Below are 25,105 nucleotides of genomic sequence, written 5' to 3'. Positions count from 1 at the left end.
GAGGCAATAAATTAATAAGTAGCTTCATTGGTATCTTCAACTTCCTTTTTTTACCAGCTCCTTTCGCCCAGCCGATGAATGCAAGTATTACCAATTAAACACACACACACACGCACTCACTTCCAAGCCCTATCTATGCTCCCTACTAGTTAGAGCAATACCTTTTTCATTTCCTTTTTATCCAAGTCTCTAACAATGTGGGCCTCACTGTTTCCTCTCCTCCATTTCCCAGGACCCCTTTTTTTCTACTTTAACTTGGCTCCAACTACCGCTAGCCACAGATATTGCTATAACCAAGCTCATCAATGAAATACAAAGGATAATTTTTACCTTTATCCCTTTTTTATTTGACATCTAAGCACTTTACACTGATAACAATTACTCTCTCTTTCCTTGGGTTCTGTTACATTCCTTTTAGTAGACTATATTATTTGCTCAAAATTTTCTCCTCTTCCAGACCTGCCATGGTCCACTCTGAGCTGAGTATTCGTCCCTGTCCCCATTTACTTTGGGTGTGGCTATGGGACTTGCATTGACCAATGACATGTGAATGAAATTGACAATGTGGTCAGTTCCAAAAAGAGACTTTCGCCCTAGCTGGTTTGGCTCAGTGGCTAGAGCATCGGCCAGCAGACTGAAGGGTCCCGGGTTCGATTCCAGTCAAGGGCACATACCCGGGTTGAGAGCTCCATCCCCAGTAGGGGGCGTGCAGGAGGCAGTCGATCAATGATTCTCTCTCATCATTGATGTTTCTATCTCTCCTTCCTTCCTCTCTGAAATCAATAAAAATATTTTTTTTAAAAAATGTTTTTAAACAAAGAGACTTTTCTACTGGCCCTCTGGCACTCCTGCACTCTAGCCCTCAGCCATAGGAAGCAAGTTCCCAAGGCAGCCATTTGTCCATCAGCCAAGTCCCAGAATGAGAAACTCAGGGAGCCAACATGAGCATGGTTCATAGCCTGGAACTGAGCTATGCCACGGAGCGTGTTAGAGAAAACATGGCTGATGCAAAAGGACTCAAATCCAACTTCCAGGGATAAAAATGAAAATGTCTGAGATGAGTAACAGAACCTTAGACACTGAAAACCAAAAGATCAGTGAGCCTCAAGACATAACAACAGAAACTATACAAAATGAAACACAAGAAGAAAATGACCAGAGCATTAGTGAGCTGTGAGACAACCAAAACTCTGAAGGAGAAAGCAATGAGAAAGCCACAAAAATATTTGAAGAAATAATGACCAAATTTTAGGAAAATTGTAAGTCCACAGAACAAACCCTAAACACAAGAAGTAAGAAAAATCAAGACTCATTGCATCAAAACATAAAATGCTTAGGAGTAAATGTGACAACACTTATGTAAAATTAATACATGGAAAACTAGAAGACATTGCTGAGAGGAATTAAAGAATACCTAAATAAATGGATGGGGAGACAGAATATTGTTAAGCTGTCAACTCTTCCCAAAATGATTGATAGATTCAACATAATTCCAATAAAAACCCCAGCAGACTTTATTTTGCAGAAATTGACAAGCTGATTTTAAAATTTATGTGGAAGTTCAAAGGACCTAGAATAGTCAAACAGTTTGGAAAAGAATAACAAAGTGGGAGGACTTATATAACTTGAAGATTTATTATAAGTACGATAATCAATACAATGTGATATTGCTATAGGATAGGTGTATGTACACATGTAACTAAACAGACCAGAAAGAGACTCAAAGACTGGCCAATAAGACATGACAACATATTCAATCATTAGTCATCAGATAAATGCAAATGAAATCCACAATTAGGTCCTACCACACATCTACTAGAATGACTGAAAATTAAAAATAGTAAAATGCCAAGTAAGGTGAGACGATAGCAGATGGAAATCTCCTGTATTACAATGAGAGTATAAAATGGCATAAGCATTTTGGAAAGAAGTTAAGCAATTTCTCATAAACATACACTTAACATTTGACCAAGCAATTCCACTGCTAGATATTTATCCATAAACATGAAAAAATATATATACAAAAAGACTTGTACACAAGTTTTTATAGCTGCTTCATCCATAGTAGTCCCAAACTAGAAATAACCCAAATGTCCATCAACAAGGAAGTGGATAAACAACTGTGTTATATTCATACAGTAAAATTTTACCCCAAAATAAAAAGGAACACGTTCGCCAGGCCAGCATGGATCAGTGGTTGAGCGTCAACCTGTGAACCAGGAGGTCACGGTATCGCTTCCCAGTCAGGGCACATGCCCAGGTTGCAGGCTCGATCCCGTGTGAGGCATGCAGGAGGCAGCGATCAATGATTCTCTCTCATCATTGATGTTTCTAGCTCTCTTTCCCTCTCCCTCTCTGAAATCAATAAAAATATTTTTCAAAAGGAACACGTTACCAACCCATGCAATAACATTGATGAAGCAAGATGCTAGAGAATATACTGTGCGATTCTGTTGATATGAAACTCCAGAATAAATGAAACTATTCTATGGCAATAGACATCAGATCAGCAGTTTCCTGGGGCAGGCAGGCAGGGCAATATAACTCAGGGAGGGGCACAAGGGAAGTTTGAATATGATGGAAATGTCCCATACCTTGACTGGAGTGGGGGTTACATGAATGTATACATTTGTCAAAACTGCACCAGAACTGCCTGCTGGCAGCATCTGATGGCATCTTCCTGGGGACTGTACACTCAAAATGGGTGCACTGGCTGTATGTAAATTATACCTCGATAGGTTGATTTTTTAAAAGGACATAGAAAATCTAACTAAATCTCTCTCTGTCTCCTGGTTCTCTGCCTACAGCTCAGGACAAGCCTTCTCAATCTTCTTTAGGAACTCTCCACCACTCTGTTTGCCCTTTGAAACATAGGCATTACCTGAGGGCCCAGCCTCAGTGCTCTTCTCCCTCATACAACCTAGTAATTATGGCACTCATTGCTAATGGTATAACTACCAGCTATTTGAAGAGCATTCTCCAGTCTGTACTTCTTGCACAGACATTTCCCCAGAGCTCCAGACAAGTATGGATATTCAAAGGCCTGATGAAAAACCTGTATCTCAAGCTCAGCATGTGTAATACTGAAATCAGTTGCTACATATAACCTCACACCTACCTTTTCTACTGGATCCTTTTTTTAAAATATGTTTTTATTGATTTCAAAGAGAGGAAGGAAGAGAGAGAGAGAGAGAGAAATAGAAACATCAATGATAAGAGAGAATCATTGATCGGCTGCCTCCTGCACCCCTCTACTGGGGATCAAGCCCACAACCTAGGCATGTACCCTGACCAGGAATCGAACCCTGACCTCCTGGTTCATGGGCCAACGCTCAACCACTGAGCCACACCAGCTGGGCTCTACTGTTTTCCTCATATAAATCGATACACTGTGCCTGACACATAATAAATACTATACATATATTTGTTGTTGTTGAATGAATGAAAGATGAAATCCCTAATAGCCAAAAGCTTCAATTCTCCATCTCCCTCCTACATCAATTAAGCACATGACTAACATGTTTTGTCTAGCCCTGCCAATCCCTCCCTTTGGGAGGCCAGAAAGATATAACCTCCTTCTAGGCTGGCTGTGTGACCAGGAGCAAATTCTCACCCTCTCAGGGCCTCAGAAACAATGGGAAAAGGCATGGGGATTGAAATCAGATAGGAGCAGATTCAAGTCCTGCCGGCCATCCTATATAATAAAAGAGTAATATGCAAATTAACCATCACTCTGCTATACCCACAAGCCACACCCACCAGCCAATCAGGAGCGAGTATGCAAATTAACCCAACCAAGATGGCTGCGGCCACAGAGCAAGCAGGAGGCTTGGGTTTTTCCAGCAATGGAGGAAGCCAAGCTTTTCAGACACCCTGGCCAACCCAGGCCTCCACTTAAGGCTACAAAGTTTCAATTATAAAAGATAAATAAATCCCAACAAAAATGATGGCAGCCATGGAGCTGGAGAGAGCAGGAGGCTTGAGTTGCCCCCGGCGATAAACGAAGCCAAGCTCCCGCAGCCCTGGCCTGCCTCGGTCTCCACTCAAGGCTACAAAGTTTCAATTATAGAAGATAAATATACCCCAGATACCAGGGTCTCTGCTCGGGTCACCGGGGTGTGTGGCTGGCCTGCAAACCACCACAGGCCCCTCGCCAGGCCGCCCCACGACCCAAGGGAACCCCTACCCTGATCCAGGACACCCTTCAGGGCAAACCAGGTGGCCCCCATCCGTGCACCAGGCCTCTATCTTATCTAATAAAAGAGTAATATGCAAACTGACCATCACTCCAACACACAAGATGGCTGCCCCCATGTGGTCAAAGATGGCTGCCCCCATGTGGACACAAGATGGCCGCCACAAGATGGCCAGCAGGGAAGGGCAGTTGGGAGGGGCCAGGCCTACAAGGGAGGGCATTTGGGGGCAATCAGGCCAGCAGGGGAGGGCAGTTAGGGGTGACCAGGCCGGCAGAGGAGGGAAGTTGGGAGTGACTGGGCCTGCAGGGAAGGGCAGTTGGGGGGGACCCAGGCCTGCAGGGGAGAGCAGTTGGGGGGGACCAGGCCTGCAGGGGAGGGCAATTAGGGGTGACCAGGCCTGCAGGGGAGGGTAGTTAGGGGCAAACAGGCTGGCAGGGGAGCAGTTAGGCATCAATCAGGCTGGCAGGGGAGTGGTTAGGGGGTGATCAGGCTGGCAGAAGCTGTTAGGGGCAATCAGGATGGCAGGCAGGTGAGCGGTTGGGAGCCAGCAGTCCTGGATTGTGAGAGGGATGTCCGACTGCCCGTTTAGGCCCGATCCTACTGGGATTGGGCCTAAAAGGGCAGTCGGACATCCCTCGAGGGGTCCCAGATTGGAGAGGGTGCAGGCTGGGCTGAGGGACACACACCCCCGTGCACGAATTACATGCACCGGGCCTCTAGTAATATATATTTAATGTGTGATTCTTACTCTTTGAACTCCACTTTCCCTATCTGTGAAGTCAAAAGACTAATTATCTATATCAGAAGATTGTTCTGAGTATTGAAGGAAATGTGACACTGCCTGAATGTTAGTTCATCCTCTTGTTCCTCCCACACCCTTCCCTCTACTCACATCCCCTAAGGAGAGGGAGTGGGAATGAGCTGGTACTCATACATCCCTGAATGACACCTTCTCAGAGGTCAGTCTTCAGTATTTCCAGATAAGGAAAGATGTCCTCCCCTTCCCCTGCCCTCAGCTCAAGGTCCCCGCCAGAGCTGTCTGCGATTGGTATTCCGGGCAGATGCAGCCAGCTGCAGAGGTGCTGTTATCTGCCGGGGCATCTGTCTGGGAAACCAGAAAAACTGTTGACAAAGGATATTTTTCCCTCCCCAGGTAAGCAGGAGAAATAATGGAATGCGAACCAGAATGACCATGAGATAAAACTCCTCCTGCCCATGAGCTGTTTATCCCTGTTTTAAGGTCATGAAAAAACACTCCCTGTTGGGGAAGCAAATAGAACCACATGTTTCTGAACCAATGAGCAGACAGCAAATGCACGGGGAGCAGGATCAGCACAGGCCGCCTCGCTCCCAGCGCCTCCCCACAGGCGAAGCTCCAGGACAGCTGGACCCCCGAAACCACGCACCCACAGGAAAGCACGCGGCCTCTCACTGTCAAGCCCTCCGGCTTCCAGGGGATGCAGGAGGGCTCCCCTTTTTTCCTATATCCACAGTCCACGAATTCAACTTGATTTCCATTTCTTTCATGCTGCCCTAGGACACTGTCTCCCCAGGTCTTACTTCTCTGTTGTCCCTAAAATTAGGATGGTGGCGTGAACTGAGTGGCAGGAAATGTGGGAGTGTGGGTGCACTGAGGAGGCAGAACTGGGTGGGGGGAGGAAGGTCAGGATGCTGTAGAGATGTTCTATCTGAGTATGGAGCTCAGGAGAGAGGCCTGGGCAGGAGACATGGATTTATTTGGAAGTCATCCGAGTAGAGGTGGTAACCGAGCCACCAAATTACGTGGTTCACCCAAGAGTGTGTGTAAAGTGAGTGGGAAGAGAAAGGAAGGGCCACAAAGAAAAATGGGGAGGAGAGGCAGGAGACTGACCATGGTGTCCGCACAGCCACCAAGAGAAGGCGGAGGAAGCGGAGAACCGTGGCTAAGGCTGCAGGAGCACAAGTTAGGGCCCAAGACGTATCCACACGGCTTTCCAACAGGATGGCCATTGGAAATCTTAGGGAAGCCGTTGCACAGAGCAGGCAGCAGGGAGACTACGAGTGGTCTTGCAGAGCCTGGGGAAGAATGGGGGTGGGGGGAAGTGGGGGTCAGCTCCTGGAACAGACCCCCAGCTCCCTGCTGTCTCCAGGGGATTATCTGTGTTCCCAGGAACCACCCAAATGGGTCACTGGGTCCCTTTTGGACATTTCCTTAATTCCAAGATCATTTATTTGACTAACCACCAGGCCCAGGCACTGTTGGAGGCATTGAGGATTAAAAGGTGAGTAACAAGACCTTCAGGTGATTCCAATACACCCTCAAATCTGAGAATCTCTCATCTTTAAAACAGTTTAGCACTGCCCATACCATCCCCACACACAATAGTCTTTTCCTTATAGAGCTTTGGGCAACAAAGGACAAAGACCAGCCACCCTAGAGTTTCTGACAATGACCAGCACAAGGAAAGTCCAGGCCCTGGACTTTCTAGGCCGAGTTGAGGCAAGGTTAGAGAAGCGTGTGAGCCGAACCCTCAAGTGTATAATAAACACCAATGATTTGTTTCCCAAACATCCATCCCCACTTTTCCTGCTAATGAATGAATGAATTTGAGGTTATAGCATTTCCCACACTTAATCCATAGCTCTAGATAGAGCACATGACCCAACAAAGCAACACATGCCCCTGGCCACAGCGATTGGTTCGGGGATGAGCACATGGTCCAAGAGGGAGGTTTTTCTCAGACTTCAGGGGAAGAGGGAGGTGCTCTTTGCTATTGAATATGACTGGATACGAAGCTGGAGCTACTATGCTCATAGTCAATTGAGGAAGAAAGTGTGTCTACAAACAGAACCAACACAGAAGTAGAGTTGGGAGACACCGAGAGAGAAACCTGACCCCAGTGACATCTCTGAGAAGCCAGGTCCAGCCCCCTCTGAAGGCAGCCTCCTCCTGGACTTTTTCATGGCCTGAGCCAACAAAAACCCTTTTCACTGTGGCCAGTGTGGATGGAGTTTTCTGTCCCTTATACCTGGAGGAGTCCCAGTTATGACATAAGGCAGTGGGTTGAGTTATTTTCTTTGGAAAGTATGGACAAGTTACATAAGGCCACCTCCCCTCAGACTGAGCTCCCTGGGGTTGGACGGTGTGTTATTTCTGGTGGTCGTGATAATAGGCACCCAGGGATTGTTTTAGAAATAAAAGGACAGGAGGGAGGCAAGGAAAAAAAGGGGATGAGAAATAAGCAGACTCCTCCTAAGGAAGCAGGGAACCCGAGTTGCCTGGTCCCTCCCGTTCAGGGCAGATTAGACCCTGCAGGAGCCCAGCGGAGCCCAGCAGCCCAGCCGGAGCCCAGCAGGAGCCAAGGAGCAGGAAATGGGGGCACAGAGTTTCCAGCACCAGCCTACTCCAAAGGGAGACTTACCAGAAAATTACCCAGGAATGGAAGCGCAGCCACAACCGGGTCATTACTTTCCCTACAAATATTTCTCCCTTTGGTGAGCAACAAGGGCCCGTCCAGCCAACTGTGTGGTGCCTCTGCTGAAATAACAGGCCAGGGGGAATGTGTAATTGGCTTTCATCACATTGAAACCGGGCAGCACAGTGAGCCGAGCTCTGTCTCCAGCCGTAGCACAGAAATTGTTTTCTGCTTAATGTCAGGCCACGTGTGGGAAAGAGAGGGGAATGGAGAAGACAGAGGAGGAGGACCAGACTTCCAGTCAGCTTCAGCCCTTCAGACGAGGCTACTGGGCTCAGAGCTTTGTCTGAATAGCCAGCAGGGATAGAAAGGGCGTCTGCCTCCGGACTTTGGGGGAAGAAGGCACCTGGGGCAGAAGAGAAACAGGAAGAGAGATAAAAAGGGAAAGGGTTAGAAAAGAGAGCAAGAGTTCACCTTTAATGAAGTAAGTCAACTTACATATAAAAAGAAACAGTAGCTGACCAATATCTTTGTCCACCTGCTTGCCTATATAAACACTTGGAAAACCAACATAACATCAACCAGTTTATTAACTCATCATCTGGTATAGGTTTTTCAATTGTAATTTAATAATTTCAAAGATTAGAATGAAAAGGAACTTGAGACTCTTCCAAAGGAACACATTCTTCCATGGACCTATGACTAATCTGCACTGGTGGGGGGAGGGGGGGATTTAAAATGACTCAAACCCTTGGGAACTTTCTGGGTGATTTGGAAACCACCGTTCATCTCACTACTTCCAGGAATTCTCTATCCGGACTAGACTGCAACCCATCTACCTTTCCTTTATGCCCCTCTGTGAAGTGTTCCCCATCCTGGCCCACCAACTTCAGGGGAGCAAGGGAGTTCCACATAGGATGAGGGAGACAGAACTCAGGGTCCTCAGGGTGGTCTCCCCAAGGCCTCCAACACCAGTACCGTTGTGCACTCCCCAAGTGCTGCCTGGTTATGCATTTCCCCAAGCAAACTGTCCCCACGATTCCGTGGACTTTGCCCTTGACTTACTCATTGCCATCCCATCTCGGGATCTTATCTTTGGATCTGGAGATCCAAAAAACCTCAGGGCCCTAGTGTGCTGGTCCTTGGGAAGTGCTGCCAGGCAGCCCCAGTCATGGAAAGAACAGTGAGTCACAGAGGCCTGGTTCAGTCCCACGCACCAGTTTCATGAGGCAGTGATGTAATGGAAACAGCGTGGGATTAGAGTTGGGAGGACCTAGCTGTCTCCGTTATCCCTTGATTAAACTACCTATATCTCAGGGAACTCATCTTGTAGTAGCCATTTTAAAGGTTTGCTGTGAGGATCACAAGAAATAATATGCTTAGTGTTAAGCAAGCACTAAATAATTCGTTGATATTGCTATCGTTGTTATTGTTACTGTGTGAGCTTTGGTAAGGCATTTAACCTCTCTGAACTTGTGTGGAAAACTGGAAGTAATAAGGATGGTCACAAGGCTTATATATGTAAAGGACTATACAGATTATATATGTCAAGAGGACAAGGATTATACATGTAATACCCATAAAGCACCTGGCACTGTGCCTGATACATAGCAGGCACTCAATGTTAAATTTCCTTCCCTTTCCTTCCCAGATGTCCCCCACACAACCCATGATAAGAATTTCCTGGCTCCCTCATGGCCAAGCTAGCCCCAACTCTTAGCTAAAACGCAGAAGTATCTGTCCCTGGAAGTGTGTTTTTGTTTTGTTTTGTTTTTTCAAACTGCTGCTCCTTGGAGATGGCCACTGAAGCTGTCTGCCCACACCCATGAAAGAAAACCTGGCAGGTAAGAGGCCTCCGTGGAGATGGCCAGGAGGGAAGCTGACAGATGCAGGAGTCATCGTTCAGCACTAGGGGGAGCAAGAAGCTTGGGAACACGATGAGGGCCACACCCAGAAACCTCAACTCCTGGTGCCCAAAGGCTCAGGCTCAGCAGATGGAGCTGGAAGAGAACGCTTAAGGAATGCTCAGAAAGGCCTTTGTGGAAACAAATGATGGGAGAAGAGGCGTGGTCCCTGCCCAGAGAGCCCTCTCAGGCTTCTAGACTGTGACCTCCAGATCCCCTGCTGGAGGAGCCCAGCGGGAGGAGCTCTAGGAGCAGGAAGTAGGGAAGACAGGCCAGGTCACTTTTCCCAGTCACTCTAAGTCTACATCTAGCTCACCCGGCATCTTACTAAATCTCAGTGAGTCACAGCTACAAGGAGCCTTAAAGAGCCCCAGGTTTTCAACCTCATGTTTAGCTGGAGGGCTGGGACCCAAGCAGGAAAGGGAGCCTGAGCAAGATCTCCAAGTAGTTTATAGTAATCCCTCACAGAGCTCTCCAAATACTTTCATGTCCATCGTCTCACTTGAATAGTCACAACCACCTGGGGTTGTAAGCAGAGATTATTATTCCATTTCACAAAAGAGGAAACTGAAATTCAGGTAAGTACCCAGAGCTCTGCTCTTCCCTCCTGTTTTCATTTCTACCCACCATTCCCTCCTCTCTTGCTTTCTTTCCCTTGTTTTAAAATGGGTCCAATCTACATACTTAACCCCAGGAAGATTGCTACTCAGATCCAAGTATTCCATAAATCAAAATTTAAATATCTGTTGCAATCCCTATCTTCCCAACCACATCTAGCCTAGTGGAGAGATGATGGAGCACAGTAATTATGAAGGTGCATTTTGGAATCAGATCTGAGTCAATTTTTTTTTTTTTATTTTAGAGAGATTGGTTGATTGATTTGTTGTTCCACCTATTTATGCATTCATTGGTTGATTCTTGTATGGCTAGGGGCAGAAATAGAATATTGGGGACCAGCTATAATTGTAAGAAATATTAATCATGCTCTGTTAACACATTCTAACCTGGCTGGGAGTTGCACATGGGACCTGGGAGCTCACCTGGAAATGTGGCCCATGGCCCATACTCCCCATCTGGGAGCTGCCTATTATCATTGAAAGATTAACAACCTTGTTGCAGAAACCAGAGCTGCCAGCCCTTTGAAGACCTCCATCCCTTTACAAATCTCCAGCCTGCATTACCTGTAAACTGCCCATTTGGCATACCCTCTTGCCTACTTCCCCATGTAATCTTTGTCCTTCTACCCAATATAACGGGTGTACCGGTTAATAATGTGGATTTTTTTCAATAGATGGAGTTACACATATGTTGATATATATGCGATTTGATATGTATGCTACTTTATTGTTTTGACAATAAGCTTCAAAACTTCATATGTCAAATTTTCTGAAGGTGTTAACATCATAGATATTTTTATACTTAAAAATGTCAAATTTCATGCCAAAAAAAGCATTTGCGGGAAGTTGTAATTCATTACTTTATTTTGAGGAAAAGTGCTGCTGAATACTTCGGGAAGCTTATGGTGAACATGCTCCATCTCAAGATATTTGTGAACGCTGGTTTAAACGCTTTAAAAGTGATTATTTCACCCTAACCGGTTTGGCTGAGTGGCGCAGGCGTCCTCAAACTACGGCCCGCGGGCCATATGCAGCCCGCTGAGGACATTTATCCGGCCCGCCGGATGCCGCTGCCTGTCCTGCTTAGCAGCCGACTCGTCCCGGGCCCGCAGTGCGCATAGGAATTTGTTCATAGTTGTTGTTTTTTAAACTATAGTCCGGCCCTCCAGCGGTCTGAGGGACAATGAACTGGCCCCCCGTTTAAAAAGTTTGAGGACCCCTGGCTAGAGCGTCGGCCTGCAGACTCAAGGGTCCCAGGTTCGATTCTGGTCAAGGGCATGTACCTTGGTTACGGCCACATACCCAGTAGGGAGTGTGCAGGAGGCAGCTGATCGATGTTTCTAACTCTCTATCCCTCTCCCTTTCTCTGTAAAAAATTAATAAAATATATTTAAAAGTGATTATTTCAATGTGAAAGACAAAGAACGTCCAGGTCAACTGAAAAAGTTTGAAGACCAACAATTACAAGCATTACTGGATGAAGATGCCTGTCAAATTCAAAAACAGAATTGAAAGATTAAACGTTGCTCAGCAAACAATTTCTGATCATTTACAAGCAATGGGAAAGATTTTAAAGGAAGGAAAATGGGTGCCACATCAACTGAATGAAAGATAAATGGAAAACCTAAAAGTCATCAGTAAAATGTTGCTTCAACGGCGTGAAAGAAAGTCTTTTTGCATTGAATTGTGACTGGAGATGAAAAGTGGATTTGAGAATCCCAAACGAACAAAATCATGGGTTGACTCAGAGGGAATGTAGGGGAGGGTGGGGGTAAGAGGGAGAGATCAACCAAAGGACTTGTATGCATGCATATAAGCCTAACCAGTGGTCACGGACAAGAGGGGGGTGGGGGCATGTGTGGGGAGGGGTTCGGGATGGGAATGGGGGGATGAGGACAAATACGTGATACCTTAATCAATAAAGAAATTAATAATAAAATAAAATAAAATAAAATAAAATAAAATAAAATAAATCATGGGTTGATCCAGGTCAACCATCAACATCGACTGCAAGTCCAAATCGCTTTGGAAAGAAGACAATGCTCTGTGTCTGGTGGAATCAGGAAGGTGTGGTGTATTATGAACTTCTAAAATGAGATGAAACCGTTAATACTGATCGCTACCGACAACAAACAATCAATTTGAACCACGCTTTGATTGTAAAACAACCAGAATGGACCAGAAGACACAGGAAATTAATTTTGCTTCGTGGTAACGCACCATCACACACTTCAAAACCAGTTAAAGACACGTTAAAAGATCTTGCCTGGGAAGTATTAACCCACCCGCCGTGTTCACCAGACCTCGATCCTTCAGATTACCACTTGTTCTGATCGATGGCACACACACTTTCTGAGCAGCACTTGAAAACGTAGGAAGAAGTGGAAAACTGGGTCTCTGAATCGTTTGCCTCAAAACAAGAAAAGTTCTATTGGGAAGGTATCTATAAATTACCTGAAAGATGGGGGAAATGTGTAGCTAGTGATGGACATTACTTTGAATAAAGTACTTTTGATGTTTCTCTTGAAATAATAGTGTTTTCTTTGATTACAAAATCTTCATTATTAACCAGTACACCTGGTAAGCAGAGGGCTTATGGTGGGAGGCAGAACAGATTTTTGTGGATGACCTGCTGCTCCCCCACACTGCCGGCAGTATTGGAATAAACGCTCATATATGATTCAACACGGTCTCTGCTTAATTGGCTCAAGTGGTGACAGGCAGCGCGGACCCAATGATTGTCTGCTTACAGTATGTGCCCTGACTGGGGATCAAACCCACAACCTTGGCATACTGGGATGATGCTCCAACCAAATGAGCTACCTGGCCAGGGCCTTAGTAAACGTTTTAGGTTCATCACTTAAGAGGACAATGGACCGCTTTGTGCCTCAATTTCCTTATCTGTATAATGAGAATATTCACACCTATCTCCTGGGATTCTTTCAAGACTTAAACGAGATGTACCGTAAAGCAATTTTATAGTGACTGGCATATAATAAAGGCTTGCTAAATGGCTTCTAGCATATATAATTATCATGTAATCACAGAACTGAAATTATCTTCTGGGATTGGTTCATTATTTATGCTATTTACCCGTAAACTCAAATGGAGTGAAGTGGGGATACTACTTTGAGAAGGTTTGCCTGTCTCTGGATCTGTATGAGTTTGAATGCTTCTCCTCCCAAAAACGCAGATCCACCTGGCATCTCAGAATGTGAACTTGTTTGGAAATAGTAATGAGTTGCAGGTGTAATGAGTTAAGGGGAGGCCATACTAAATTAGTAGTGAGCTCTAAATCCAATATGACCAGTGGTCGGCAAACTCCTTAGTCAACAGAGCCAAATATCAACAGTACAACGATTGAAATTTCTTTTACGAGCCAAATTTTTTAAACTTAAACTATATAGGTAGGTACATTGTTATTAACTTAATTAGGGTACTCCTAAGCTGGCCTTTGCTAAAAACTCAAGGGGCCAAAGAGCCGCATGTGGCTCGCGAGCCGCAGTTTGCCGACCACTGCAATATGACTGTTGTCCCTATGTGAGTAAGAAGAGAAGGCACATGGAGACATCAAGACCCCGAGGGAAGAAGGCCGCGTGAGGACTGAAGCAGAGATTGGGATGACACAGCTAGAAGCCAGGGAACGCCAAGGACTGCCGGGAACCACCGGAAGCTGCGAGAGAGACAGGGAATGGATCTTCCCTCAGAGCCCCCGGGAGGAACCGACCTTGTCAACACCTTGATTTCAGACTTCTAATCTCCCGGCGGAGAGGAAATAACGTTTCTGTTGTTTAAGCCACCCGTTTGTGGTCATCTGTTAGGGCAGCCCTAGGAAACCAACAGAACTCCAGGTATTTTTAATGCTTTTCCAGTCACTGCCTCCCCAAGCCAGCAATAAACAGTTATGGAACACCTAGGAAGCTGACCTGTCTGGGGAAAAATGGGTACAATCTATATAATCTTTAGCGTTTCCTACTAAGTCATTGCCTCACACGCAGTAGGCATTTAATAAATCTTTACTGGCAGGTTGACAACATAACAGATATAAAAATGGTGCGCTGTTGTACAAATTTAAGGTATTGTGAGCGCACTTTTGACTTCTGTGTATGCCTTTGTACTCTAAATTTACTTATACATTTTATATACTGAAGAATCACAAAACTCAGAACTCAATCAGGGCTACAGCCCGAGGTCTCCTGAGGCTCACAGCCTCCTCATTAGCGGCCTGCAGGGGTTTTGAATTAAAAGGAAAGTGGTGACACCAAGAAGGAATGTACCTGTCAACAAGGATTCCTTGTGGTTAACTGGGTCCAAATTCATAATTGAGAGTCCAGCAGCCATTGTTCACAGAGGCTCTCCCGCACGAAGCCGCCGACAGCAGCCAGGCCTTCTCGGCGACATTCCCGCCGTCTGTGCAGCCTCGTAAAGGAGTTCCTGAAATAGCATTTCAACCAATGGGCTGAGACGTCTCCGCCCAGTCAGCCTGTGCCGCTATGTCTTTATTTGTACTTTTACCTGCCAATCAGAGAGGCTCCATAACAACCAATCGAAACGTGCAATCTTGTCAGGTGAAACGTTTTATTCCTTATTTGCATAAAAACGGACCAATCAGAATCAGGCAGGCACTTTTTAAAAATTTCTTTATTGATTAAGGTGTTACAAGTGTCCTTATTCCCCCATAACTCCCCCACCCCACCCCCCACTCATGCCCTCACCCCCCTGTTGTCTGTGTCCATTGGTTAGGCTTATATGCATGCATACAAGTGTTTGGTTGATCTCTCCCCCCTTACCCTCACCCTCCCCTACCTTCCCTCTGAGGTTTGATGGTCTGATCCATGTTTCTCTGTCTCTGGATCTGTTTTTGTTCATCAGTTTATGTTGTTCATTATATTCCATGAATGAGTGAGATCATGTGATATTTATCTTTCTCTGACTGGCTTATTTCACTTAGCATAATGCTCTCCAGTTCCATCCATGCTGTTGCAAATGGTAAGAACTCCTTTTTTACCGCAGCGTAGTATTCCATTTTGTAGATGTACCACAGTTTTTTAATCCACTCATCTGCTGATGGGCACTTAGGCTGTTTCCAAATCTTAGCTATGGTGAATTGTGCAGGCAGGCACTTTTAAAAAGGCAGCCTCACCTTAGTCTTAGACTGTAAATTGCATGAGGGCAGGGCTTCCTCTGCTTTGCATTTTATGCCCCTCCCCCCCAGGTTGCTTCTCCCTTAGATGCTGCATTCCCCCTCCCTTTGCTGTTTGCAAACTATCTGAATAAAGACTCCCACCCCACCTCACTCACACCCCAAACTGGGGACTCCTGCTGGCATTGGGTTGGTGGCAGAGACCTTTTGTTGAAAAAAGCAATCTGAATACCCTCAGGATTCTGAATCCTACAAGGCAAAAATGACCTCATTCTTGCTGGGTCCTCCCAAGCTCAGGAAAGGTCAGGAGGGAGTCCTGGGAGTCAGGGGAGCTGCTGATTGCTTTACAGGGAGTAAGCCACAGAGCACTGCAGCCTGGGAGTAGAATGGGTGGTGGTGGGTTAATAGCTACAAAGGGAAGGAGGGGAAGGAAGGAGGAGCTGATTCACTAGGACAACTCTGAGAGTGACTCAGAGGCTGCAGAAAATAGCCTGTTCTCCCACATCTACCTCATTGTCAGGCATGAGGCACTTCCTCATTGCACACCCATAGGCATGGGGAAAGGCAGGAGGAAGAAATGGGATTTTTCTAATTCATGGGCCTATTCCAGTACCTGAACTCTGTGTTTGTAACCATTTCAGACATTTTGTTTCAAGTCAAGTCACCATTTATTGAGCACCTACTATGTGCCAGCCCTTGCTTTTCAAATGTCAGTCTCTTGAACACAGGGAATGATGCCTTCCTGAAGTTCTGTATTTCCTCCTTCATTACCTAAAAGGCACTTGGGCTGCTGTTGAGCCCCTCACTACAATTGACCCCCTCAAGCCTACAATCAATAAGGGGAAGCAGGGATCTTTTTTCCCCAGCCCTACTGCTGATTTTAAGCTGAACAAAATGTGGCACAAGTCTGGAGTTGTTGGAAGTTCTTTCTTTCCCATTTACTAGCTCTATGACTTGACTTCTCTAAATCTCTATCTTCTCATCTGTAAAATGGACACAAAGATGTCTATCTTACAGGTTAGGAAATATGTTATATAATAGTGAAGATTAAATAAGATGACATTATATGAAAGTAGCTGGCACAGTGGTAACATAAAAACTGGTTTACTTCCTTCCAACTTCCCCATGGTTGAATAGACTGACCACACCCCTCCAGACTGTAATTGCATAAGGACAGGGCTTCATCTGCCTTGAGGACTGTCTGCCTAGGTGAGTACTAGGCTCTAATATTGTCCTGCTTAATAATTAGGACAGGAATAATGTATTAAAATTAGTACATCATTCATGCATTATATTCAATTATATTATAAGTATCTAATGGGTTGCATTTTAAATAATGTGGTTGTTAATCATTTAACTAGCTGAATCAATCTGTGAACTGGAAAAGGAATCCAGAAACCTTGACCTCAGGTAGGGATGTTTCCTCTCCCCTCTCTGAGTTTTTTGGTCCTGGGAGGACTTGCTGCCACCAGCAAGATCTGCATTTCTGTGTTCACAAGGAGGGACAGACATTCCTTGCATCCTCTACACTGTCCTTTGTTCCAGCTTCACTGTAAACGCCATTGCCCATCGAATAAGGGAGCCAAGGACACACAAAAAGTCCCCACATTTGGCAACCATAGCGAAAAAACCTTGACACACAAATTTGTAATTATTCATCCGACTTCTACCTGGAAGGCAAGTTGGGCTGGGTTTATGCTCTCCTGGGTACTACCAGCGTCCCCACGCCAGGGGCTCCAGGACTAGAATTCTCTTCCAAATGTAATGCGAAAAGATAAAGGGGGAAGGTGTCCGGGTTTTTTTTTTTATCTTTGCGCCCTTGCTCCTAGCACCACACCCACAAGCTCGTCCAAGAAAAAAAAAAAAAGAGCACGAAAGACACGTTACCAGATTTTCAACAACTAATTTTGAAGCAGACACCAAAGCACACTTCAAACGTTAATGTGGCCAATCAGGGCACCCGCCATTCCTGAGCTTCCAGGACCAGGAGGGTAAAGCACGAAGCACTCGCCCGGGTCCTGCCCATGAAACTGCACCGAAGGTGGAAAGTTGCAGGCTCCGGGCGGGAGAGGAGCGAGCCAGCCCCAAACTCCAGCAGGAGCAGGGAAACGCTTCCTGCCGGAAGTGACGCGACCTCAATCCCAGTTTGTCTCTTCCCAAACAAAAGGGATCTTGGGGCCCCAGGAGGAGCCTCAATGACATTGGAGAAGCCCCGCCTCCAGCGGGCGCGGATTGGTGCCGGGGCTGGAGAGACGCGATGGTGATTGGCCCTGGTGAATGCCAGTGCCCGTCTGGCGGCTGAGGGGCGGGGCCTCAGTGGGCTGTGGATGCGAGCGAGTGGCAGAGGCGGCGGCGGCTGGGAGTGGACCCGAAGCGCCGGGAAAGAAAAGGTAGGAGCTGCTAGGGCTGGGGCTTGGCGGAGGTTGGGGGGCCGTGTTCCCGAGAGAAAAGCAAGGGCAGGACCTCCGGGATCCTCCCGCCAGCGTCCCAACTGCCACTTGCGCCCATCCCCGGAGGGGGCGGGGCCGTCTCTCCACCTCCCGGTATTCCCCGAGGAGGCGGCTCCTCATCCTTCGAGGGTCCTCGCAACTATTCATTGTCCCCGTCAATCCCAGCTCCGCAGAAGAGGCTCCCCTCCAGACACCCCTCATTTAAAGGCTCCCTTCGACCAGCGCCTCAACCTTGGGGGGAGGGCGCACAGGTTCCCATTCTCTAGGCTGCCGCCCCCACTCCCATTTTGTACCCCCGGGAGGCCAGACATCCCTCACTACACCTGCCCCTGCTCGCTAAAGTGGCACCAGAGCTGGTTTCATCCATAAGAAGAAGAAGAAAGAATCAGTGTTTTCCAAAAAAAGAGGGATGGGTCGAAGCAAAAATCAAAGACCCGATCCAGCAGCCAGCTCCACGGAGGAAGCGGCCTTCCCCTCAGTTCTTCCCATCCCCCACGCGCTGACCCTCAGTCTCCCTCCCGAAGCCCCTCGGATCCGCTGTTCTCCCGTGGGGTCCACAGCTCACCCGCTGCGGGACTTTTTTAGACTCTGGAGGAAGGAGAAATAGTAACTCTCCACCCCCACATCCCCTTTGTACCTTCCCTCTTTCTTGAGGGAGAACCCAACTTCTAAGGGTTTTTTTAGGTTTGAGTTGCGTTTCATTTTTGCTTTCCAGCCTATTTCTTCCCTGAAAACTTGGTGGAAAACCATCCTTTGTATTTCACAGTGAGACGGGTGTGTTGGATATCTGCAAAGTTAGCCTTGCGTGGGGAGGAGCGCGGCGTGTATTGTCTGACTGTCAATGAATAAGAGCGTGCTTTCCAAGGAAGCAGTGTGGATGAGTAAATCTGGAGCGTTAGATAAGGGAAGAGTATCTCCCCGGTCTAGGGCGGGCTGGTGCGTTGCTCAGGGAGACTGCAGTTAACCTTGAAGGTATAGTTCTGTTGAAACAAAAGGCAGGAAGTGTTTGAAGAAATTCAGGTTCAGGCGCCTAGGTTTATGATTAATCTGGTCCTGTGGCCTTTGGTTACTCAGATAGCCCCCCTTTTACGGTGGGTTTTTCCCTCCAGGTGAAAAACTGATACATAAAAGATGTTATTGTTTTCACAAGTCCAGTATCACCTACCCAAATTTAGGGGATGAAAAGTAAGAGCACGTTTTAAGTCTCAGAAATAAGGACAGATGAAAACATAGTTAACTCCAGCTATTGTCATGCGTGTGTGACCTCCAAACAGTGTCTATAGTGTGCTCATAAAGGCTTTGTCAGGATGACCTTCATTTCAGCAGGTGCAAAATACTGATGATTTTGGACTAATGTGAACGCCCTTGAATCCCCAGTAATCATCTATTGCTAGCACTTCCATATATTGAAATTTGCCATATTTTGTGGTTATTTCTTCTACTTTCAGTCCCCAGTCCATCTTACGACTGCTGCCTATAGCTAACGCTAACAGCAAAGAGATGCAAGCAGCTGGAATCGCAGAGGGTGATTAGAAAGGCCGTCTTTTACCTTCCTGATTAAACTTTCTAAAAGTAGACTTCCTGGAGGTAATTACTTTTGAATAGTTAGGTTCCAAGTTTTCTGAGCCACTCTCAGTGATTGTTTCCAGATCGCCAATAAAAAAGCACAGAGAAGAAACTGTGTGGAGGGTCTGTCTCTCCAGCAAACACAAAGTGTGCTGTCTGTAGGAGGGTAAGACGGGGCCCCCAGCAAGAGCAGCAGGAAAAAAACTAAAAGCAGAACAGGAAATCCCAAAAAGATAGATCTTATTACATGAGCAGAGAACAGAAAATAAACTAAGGTAAGAGACTCAGGAAACCAAAGTAGTGGTGATTGCCAGGGCCTTAATGAGCAGAGAGGAAAAAGCAAATCATGCAAGACCAGTTTGATACACGTTTGGGTCTTGGAAATTTTCAACACTTATTTGGTCATAGTAGATGAAGAAAAGCATTGCATGTCTAATCTGTCTCATTAATTTATAAATTTTTGGAATAGGTAGTAGTGTGTTTGTGTGTGTGTTGCGGCGGGGGGGGGGGGGGGGGGGCGGGCTTTGTATTTCTCACAGTGCCTGGTATATAGTTTGACTTAATGAGTGTTAAACTTAGTTTGAAGCTATCACCTTAGGCCAGTGGTCGGCAAACTGCGGCTCGCGAGCCACATGCAGCTCGCAAGCCGCAGTTTGCCGTTCTGTTGACTAATGAGTTTGCCAACCACTGCCTTAGGGAAAAACACTTAAAAAACATTTTAATAATGTACTAATGTTTTTAACCTGAAGTCAAAACTTCTGGGTAAGGGTAATGCCTTACGCAGTGGTCAGCAAACTCATTAGTCAACAGAGCGGCAAACCGTGGCTCGCGAGCCGCAGTTTGCCGACCACTGCCTTAGGCTAGTCTAGAAAGGTCATGTACTGATAAGATATGGCACATCTTGTTAGTTGATCTACTTTTTGTCTTGATTTAACTTTATTTTCCTTATCTGATGTCTTATGAAACTTCAGTATCTTAACTCTCCAATACTGAATTTCCTATAAGAAAATAGCTGCTGGTTAGATATATAATTTTGCTGTGATGAAATCTGCACCAGAAATATTAATGTCCTCAGTGCTAGTCCTTTTAGGATTTGATTCCCCTAAGAATCTGACCCCAAAGGAATGAAGGGAATGTAGGCGAACACACTAGGAACTGATGGCTGATTTTTATTTAAGAATGGTTTCTGAGTATTTGATTTCCACAACTTACTGATCTACTTTGGGATTTTTTTTTTAATGGGTTTTTAGTTCATCTTATGCTTTTCTGAACTAGCACTAAATAAGGGAATAGGGGCACAAACAATATTGGGTCCTTGAATGGATTCATCAGACTGATCAGGGTGCATAAAGCTCTCAGTCCTCAGTGGGTTTGTATTTTGGCAGATTGTTTGCAGAGCTACCAGTGAACTAGCAGAACAGGACTGGAATTCTTGCCTTGTCTGAGTGGAACAGAACGGTATTCCTAGGAGCTGCCATTGAAATGGCGTTGGTGGCATGAGATGAGACGCAGAGATTTCTTTCCATTGGAAATTGGTCCAGTCTGTTGGGTGACCCTAGGAATGGCTTGTTAGCCTATTTCTAAAGACCATTCTTTTTCTTTTCCTGAGTGTTTGCTGCCAACAACTTCTGTGAGATTTAAGGGCTTTTCAATGGTAATTTTGATTAAAAGTGATTTTTGCCTTTTGAAGACAACTCCCCCAGGGCTCCCAAAGTAAGGAGCAATCATTAGAACAGCCAAAACGAGTGAGAAGAAACCACCCTGGAGTGGATAGGAGTGGAGGTGGGGGGAGGAAACCAGGACTGCAAGGAGGCATTGATGTCAAGAATGCGGTAGATGGTTCCTCCCTGCCAAGTATTTCCCAACTGTATTTCAGGTACAAAGCCAAAGCTTCCGATGTAAATGTGTCCTTTGCTGCTAAAGGAATCCTATCTGGCTTCTGGACCCACTAAGAACATAATCCTTAATTGTTACTATAGTTACTGAGTTTAAAGACTATAATCCTTAATTATTACGGAGTTCAATAGAAACCAGAAAGATAGAGCACAGGATAGGGGGATTTATGGACAAAAAAGACTCTTGACCCTGAACCTGGGAGCATCTGCTTAGACTGAGGCTTTGTGGAAGGCTCGGCCAGGTGTCTCTGGGTCTGCTCTCCTTAGGAGGTGAGAGCCAGGAGGAGGAGGAGAGGGGACGGGGAAGAAATGGGGATGAATTTTCTCAACAAGAGGTAAGAACTATCTATATTAGCGGTCACCAACCGGTGGTCCGTAAGGTCTGAAAGGTTGGCGACCGCTGGTTTAAGGAAACCTTTGGAGCAGCAGTCGCCAACTGGTGGTCCGTGAACCACTGGTGGTCCATGAGATCCGAAAGGTTGGTGACCACTGATCTATATATATAAAAGGCTAACATGCTAAGTGTCCGTCTGACCGGTAGCTGTGACGCTCATTGACCACCAGGGGGCAGACGCTCAACACAGGAGCTGCCGAGCGGCAGTTCTCGGGTAATGCACCCTGAAACCAGAGAGGAGGGAGCCCGATTTCTCGTGGGGCCACGCAATTCCACCTTTGGCCATGGGTTATGTTGTTGCTGGGGCACTGTCAGCCTGAATCTGGTTTACTGCGTTTGCATTCCACACCCTGTACGACAGCAACTTTGCAGAGTGCCCTCTCGCACTTAGGGACCCCTCAGGGGATGTCGGAGAGCCTGTTTCGGCCCAATCCCCTCAGGCCAGGCCGATGGACCCCCACCTGCTGGAGGGACCCCGCTCACTCCAAAGACACCCCTGGAGCCACGGCACCACCCCAGGTGCAGCCGGCCGGGGAGGGACCAAGGGAGGTTGGCTCCAGGGCGTGTCTGGCCCGTCTTGCCCAGTCCTGCCCTGCCAGCCACCTTCTAATTAATTTCCTTTCAATGTGCACAAATCTGAGCACCAGGTCGCTAGTAAGTTATAAAGGAGAGAGAAAAGACAGTAACCGACAAGTTAAGTTGCAGGAAAAGAGAAGCACTAATTGGTTTTGTGGTGGGAAGGGGGCCTTCTTGGTTTCTGCTTAGTCCTTTCTGTTGCAGCAGGTCGTAGAGGAGTGAGAACAGAACCAGTCTGGTTCTTAACTGGCTTAGTATTTGAGGGCACAACAATGATCTGGTCTGTTTGGACACTGGCTTCTTCCTGTCCCTTCTGTTCTTAAGTGGAAGGCACTGCTAAAGACTTCTCCATTTCTAAACCTGTACCCTTCACCACACTGACTCTTAACACATTCCTCTTAGGGTCTGCCTACTTCTCATTCAGCATGTCTCACACCACAGTCATCATTTCCCTGCTGAAACCAGTTCCTTTTCTAACATCCCTGTTTTTGCTAATGGCATCATCATTTAGTCACCCAGACTTAAAACCTCAGCTGACCTGGGATAATTCCCCCTCTTGCCTCCATAAATGGAGCCAGAACCAAGTTCCTGTAAATTCTTTATAAAGGCTCTTGCATCGGTCCTTCTTACTGCCACCGTCTTAGTTCTCTCATTTTTGCCTCAGATCTCTCCTGGGAAAGTTTCCTCCCAGCTGCCCCTTCTGCTTCCAGTTTGACTTCAATCCGCTGTGTGCTTCAAGCTTTAACGTTCCTAAAACTGCTTTCGTTGTGACAGTCACCTGGTTAAACATGTGGAGTCGCATCTCATTTCCTAAAAGATAAAGTCCAGTTTCGATGGCTGTCGTCCAAGGTGCCTTCCCATACATTTCTTTCCAGCCCGCATTTTTTGAGTACCCCCCTCGAACCAGAGGCTGCTCGGTGCTATGTGTAATCAAGTTGAACACGACAGTGTTTGTCTAGAAGAACAGTCACGTGAGACAGAAGGCAGATGTGTAAACAGATGAGTTGATAGAATAGAATGCAATAACTGCTCCTGGGTTATGAATATAGATACATGCCTATCATGTATGTGAATATAGATAAGGACCTAAGCATTTGACATAATGTAAAAAATAGCTGTGATATTTTTAGAAAACCCATTTCTCAGCCATTACAAGTTAAAATTGTGACAATTAAAAGCCGTAAAAATTCAGTGAAGCAAAGGCATGCTTTGCACCTACATGCCAAAGTCACAAAAAACCCGCCCAGCAGAGGAAAGCCTTTGCTTTCCCAAGCAGTGTGCAGATTCTGCGGGCCGGAGCAGTGTCCTGCGTGTTCCCAAGCTTCCTTCCCAGGAACTGGCCACGCCTTCTCTTTCCTGTAGCTGTTAAATCAGGAGTCAATTTCTTTTCATTTCTAAATTCGACACATGAATGATAGAAAATGATGATGCATTGGAAAAAGGAAAACCTCATTATCTTTGGAGATGAAGCCCAGTGTATGCTCTCCAGGGATGAGAAATGAGATGACCAGTCACTAGCTCATGTAAACCATTTAGTATCCTGTTAGAGTATGAATTGTTATCCCCATTTTATAGACGAAGAACTTAAAGCTCAGAGGTTAAGTGGATCGATGAACCACGAAGTGGCTGAGCAGGGATGCAGTCCTAGGTCTGTCTGACACCAAAGTCCATGCGCTTTCCACTGCGACACTGCCTCCCAGGAGAGTTATTGTCCCCAAAGAACCTTGGAGCAAAAACAATCGCTAGGTCTGTCGTGGGTCATTTTCAACTGATACCAAATTGTTAACCTTTTTTTAAATCAGTGATCTGGTTTAGAAGACAAAATTTAAAAAGCAAAACAGCATCATCAGTTATATTCTGTTAGAGGCTTTTGTGAAGTTTTTGGCAGTTCAGGGAGTCAGGTTCGGGGCGCAGCCGTAACACAGATACCTTGATTGTCTGTGGTTTGTCCCCCGTGCCGTACTCTGTTTCTTCCGGTTTGGAATCCTGATGGAGCCAATAACTTCATCCTGCAGTAACTTTTGAAGGGTTTTTTATATTCCAGGCTGTCTCTTGAATTGTGGCCCATGAATCATTTTACTGGAAATAAAATTAATCTACATGTTATTGTTCTCTCCTTGTGGTACTTTACAAATCATCATGGCATTATATCAGGAAAGCAAAAATTTAGGGGAATGATGGACAAATAGATGACACAGAATGATATATTTCAATGAAATCACATTGTAATTTTATTTAAGCTAAATAAAGCCAGCTGACAAGTATACTTGAAATGGTTCATATTTCTGGTAATTTTCTGATGTTAAAAGACGTATCTTTTTTATTTTAATGAAAAAATGTATTAACATAAAAATTATTATTCCCTTTCATTAACATACATTCCAGTAGCTTACTTAATGTAGCACTTCTGGTTTGGTCTTGTCTCAGGTGAGACTACTTGAAAGGGTGTAAACAGATATCCAGGTAGACAGACCTGTTTTTAATAGCGTCGTGCTAAATGTCCTCATTTTGGGGGAGAGATGTTTGAATGTTTGTTTATGGGCATGAGGCCACTTCCTCCTTTTCTTCAATATACATATAAATCCTGTTGGCAACATAGAGGCAGTGAAAGAAACAGATGTACACCCATAGCAGGAAAGAGACATCACACCCACATAGGGCTACACCAGAGATGTGTGAGTCTTAAAACAGCTAAACAAAAGGAAAACCTGATATCCATCACGGTGTCCCAAAAAGTGGGTTAGACCGGAACTTAAAAAGACATGAGTGTTACACCTAGTTTTACTATTTAACTGTAATCTCCAGAAAAGTAACTTAACTCTGGCCTCCATTTTCACCTGTGAATAGACAGTACTGAATTCGATTCTTGCTGAGGTGCCTTCCAGCTTTGTGAATCACATATGGGCCCAGGTTTTTCCTCCACACCCTTCCTGAAGGCTGATAAAATGAGCAGATCAGATGTGAACAGT

At 45.8% G+C, this 25,105-nt stretch overlaps 2 protein-coding genes across 4 annotated transcripts in view; one reads left to right on the top strand and one right to left on the bottom strand.

The window, feature by feature from the left end:
• Positions 1-25,105, bottom strand: part of ST7L (suppression of tumorigenicity 7 like) — a 219,620-nt gene that overhangs the window by 53,254 nt on the left and 141,261 nt on the right. The window contains exon 16 of one of the 3 annotated variants that reach the window (XM_080648956.1): positions 23,537-24,215. The exons of 1 other annotated variant lie outside the window; for it this stretch is intronic. In XM_080648956.1, the coding sequence (XP_080505082.1) occupies positions 24,170-24,215 (46 nt within the window). In that variant the 3' untranslated portion in view covers positions 23,537-24,169. Of the gene's footprint in view, positions 1-23,536; positions 24,216-25,105 lie in introns of those variants that run through there. One more of the 3 variants, XM_080648962.1, reaches the window with a different exon arrangement.
• Positions 17,558-25,105, top strand: part of CTTNBP2NL (CTTNBP2 N-terminal like) — a 45,175-nt gene continuing 37,627 nt past the window's right edge. Inside the window, exon 1 of the mRNA XM_080648964.1 lies at positions 17,558-17,645. The gene's annotated coding sequence lies outside the window, so the exon portion shown is untranslated. The remainder of the gene's footprint in view (positions 17,646-25,105) is intronic.

This window comes from Plecotus auritus, assembly GCF_963455305.1.
Source record: "Plecotus auritus genome assembly, chromosome: 12".
NCBI lineage: Eukaryota > Metazoa > Chordata > Mammalia > Chiroptera > Vespertilionidae > Plecotus > Plecotus auritus.
This window is presented reverse-complemented; position numbering and strand designations above follow the sequence as displayed.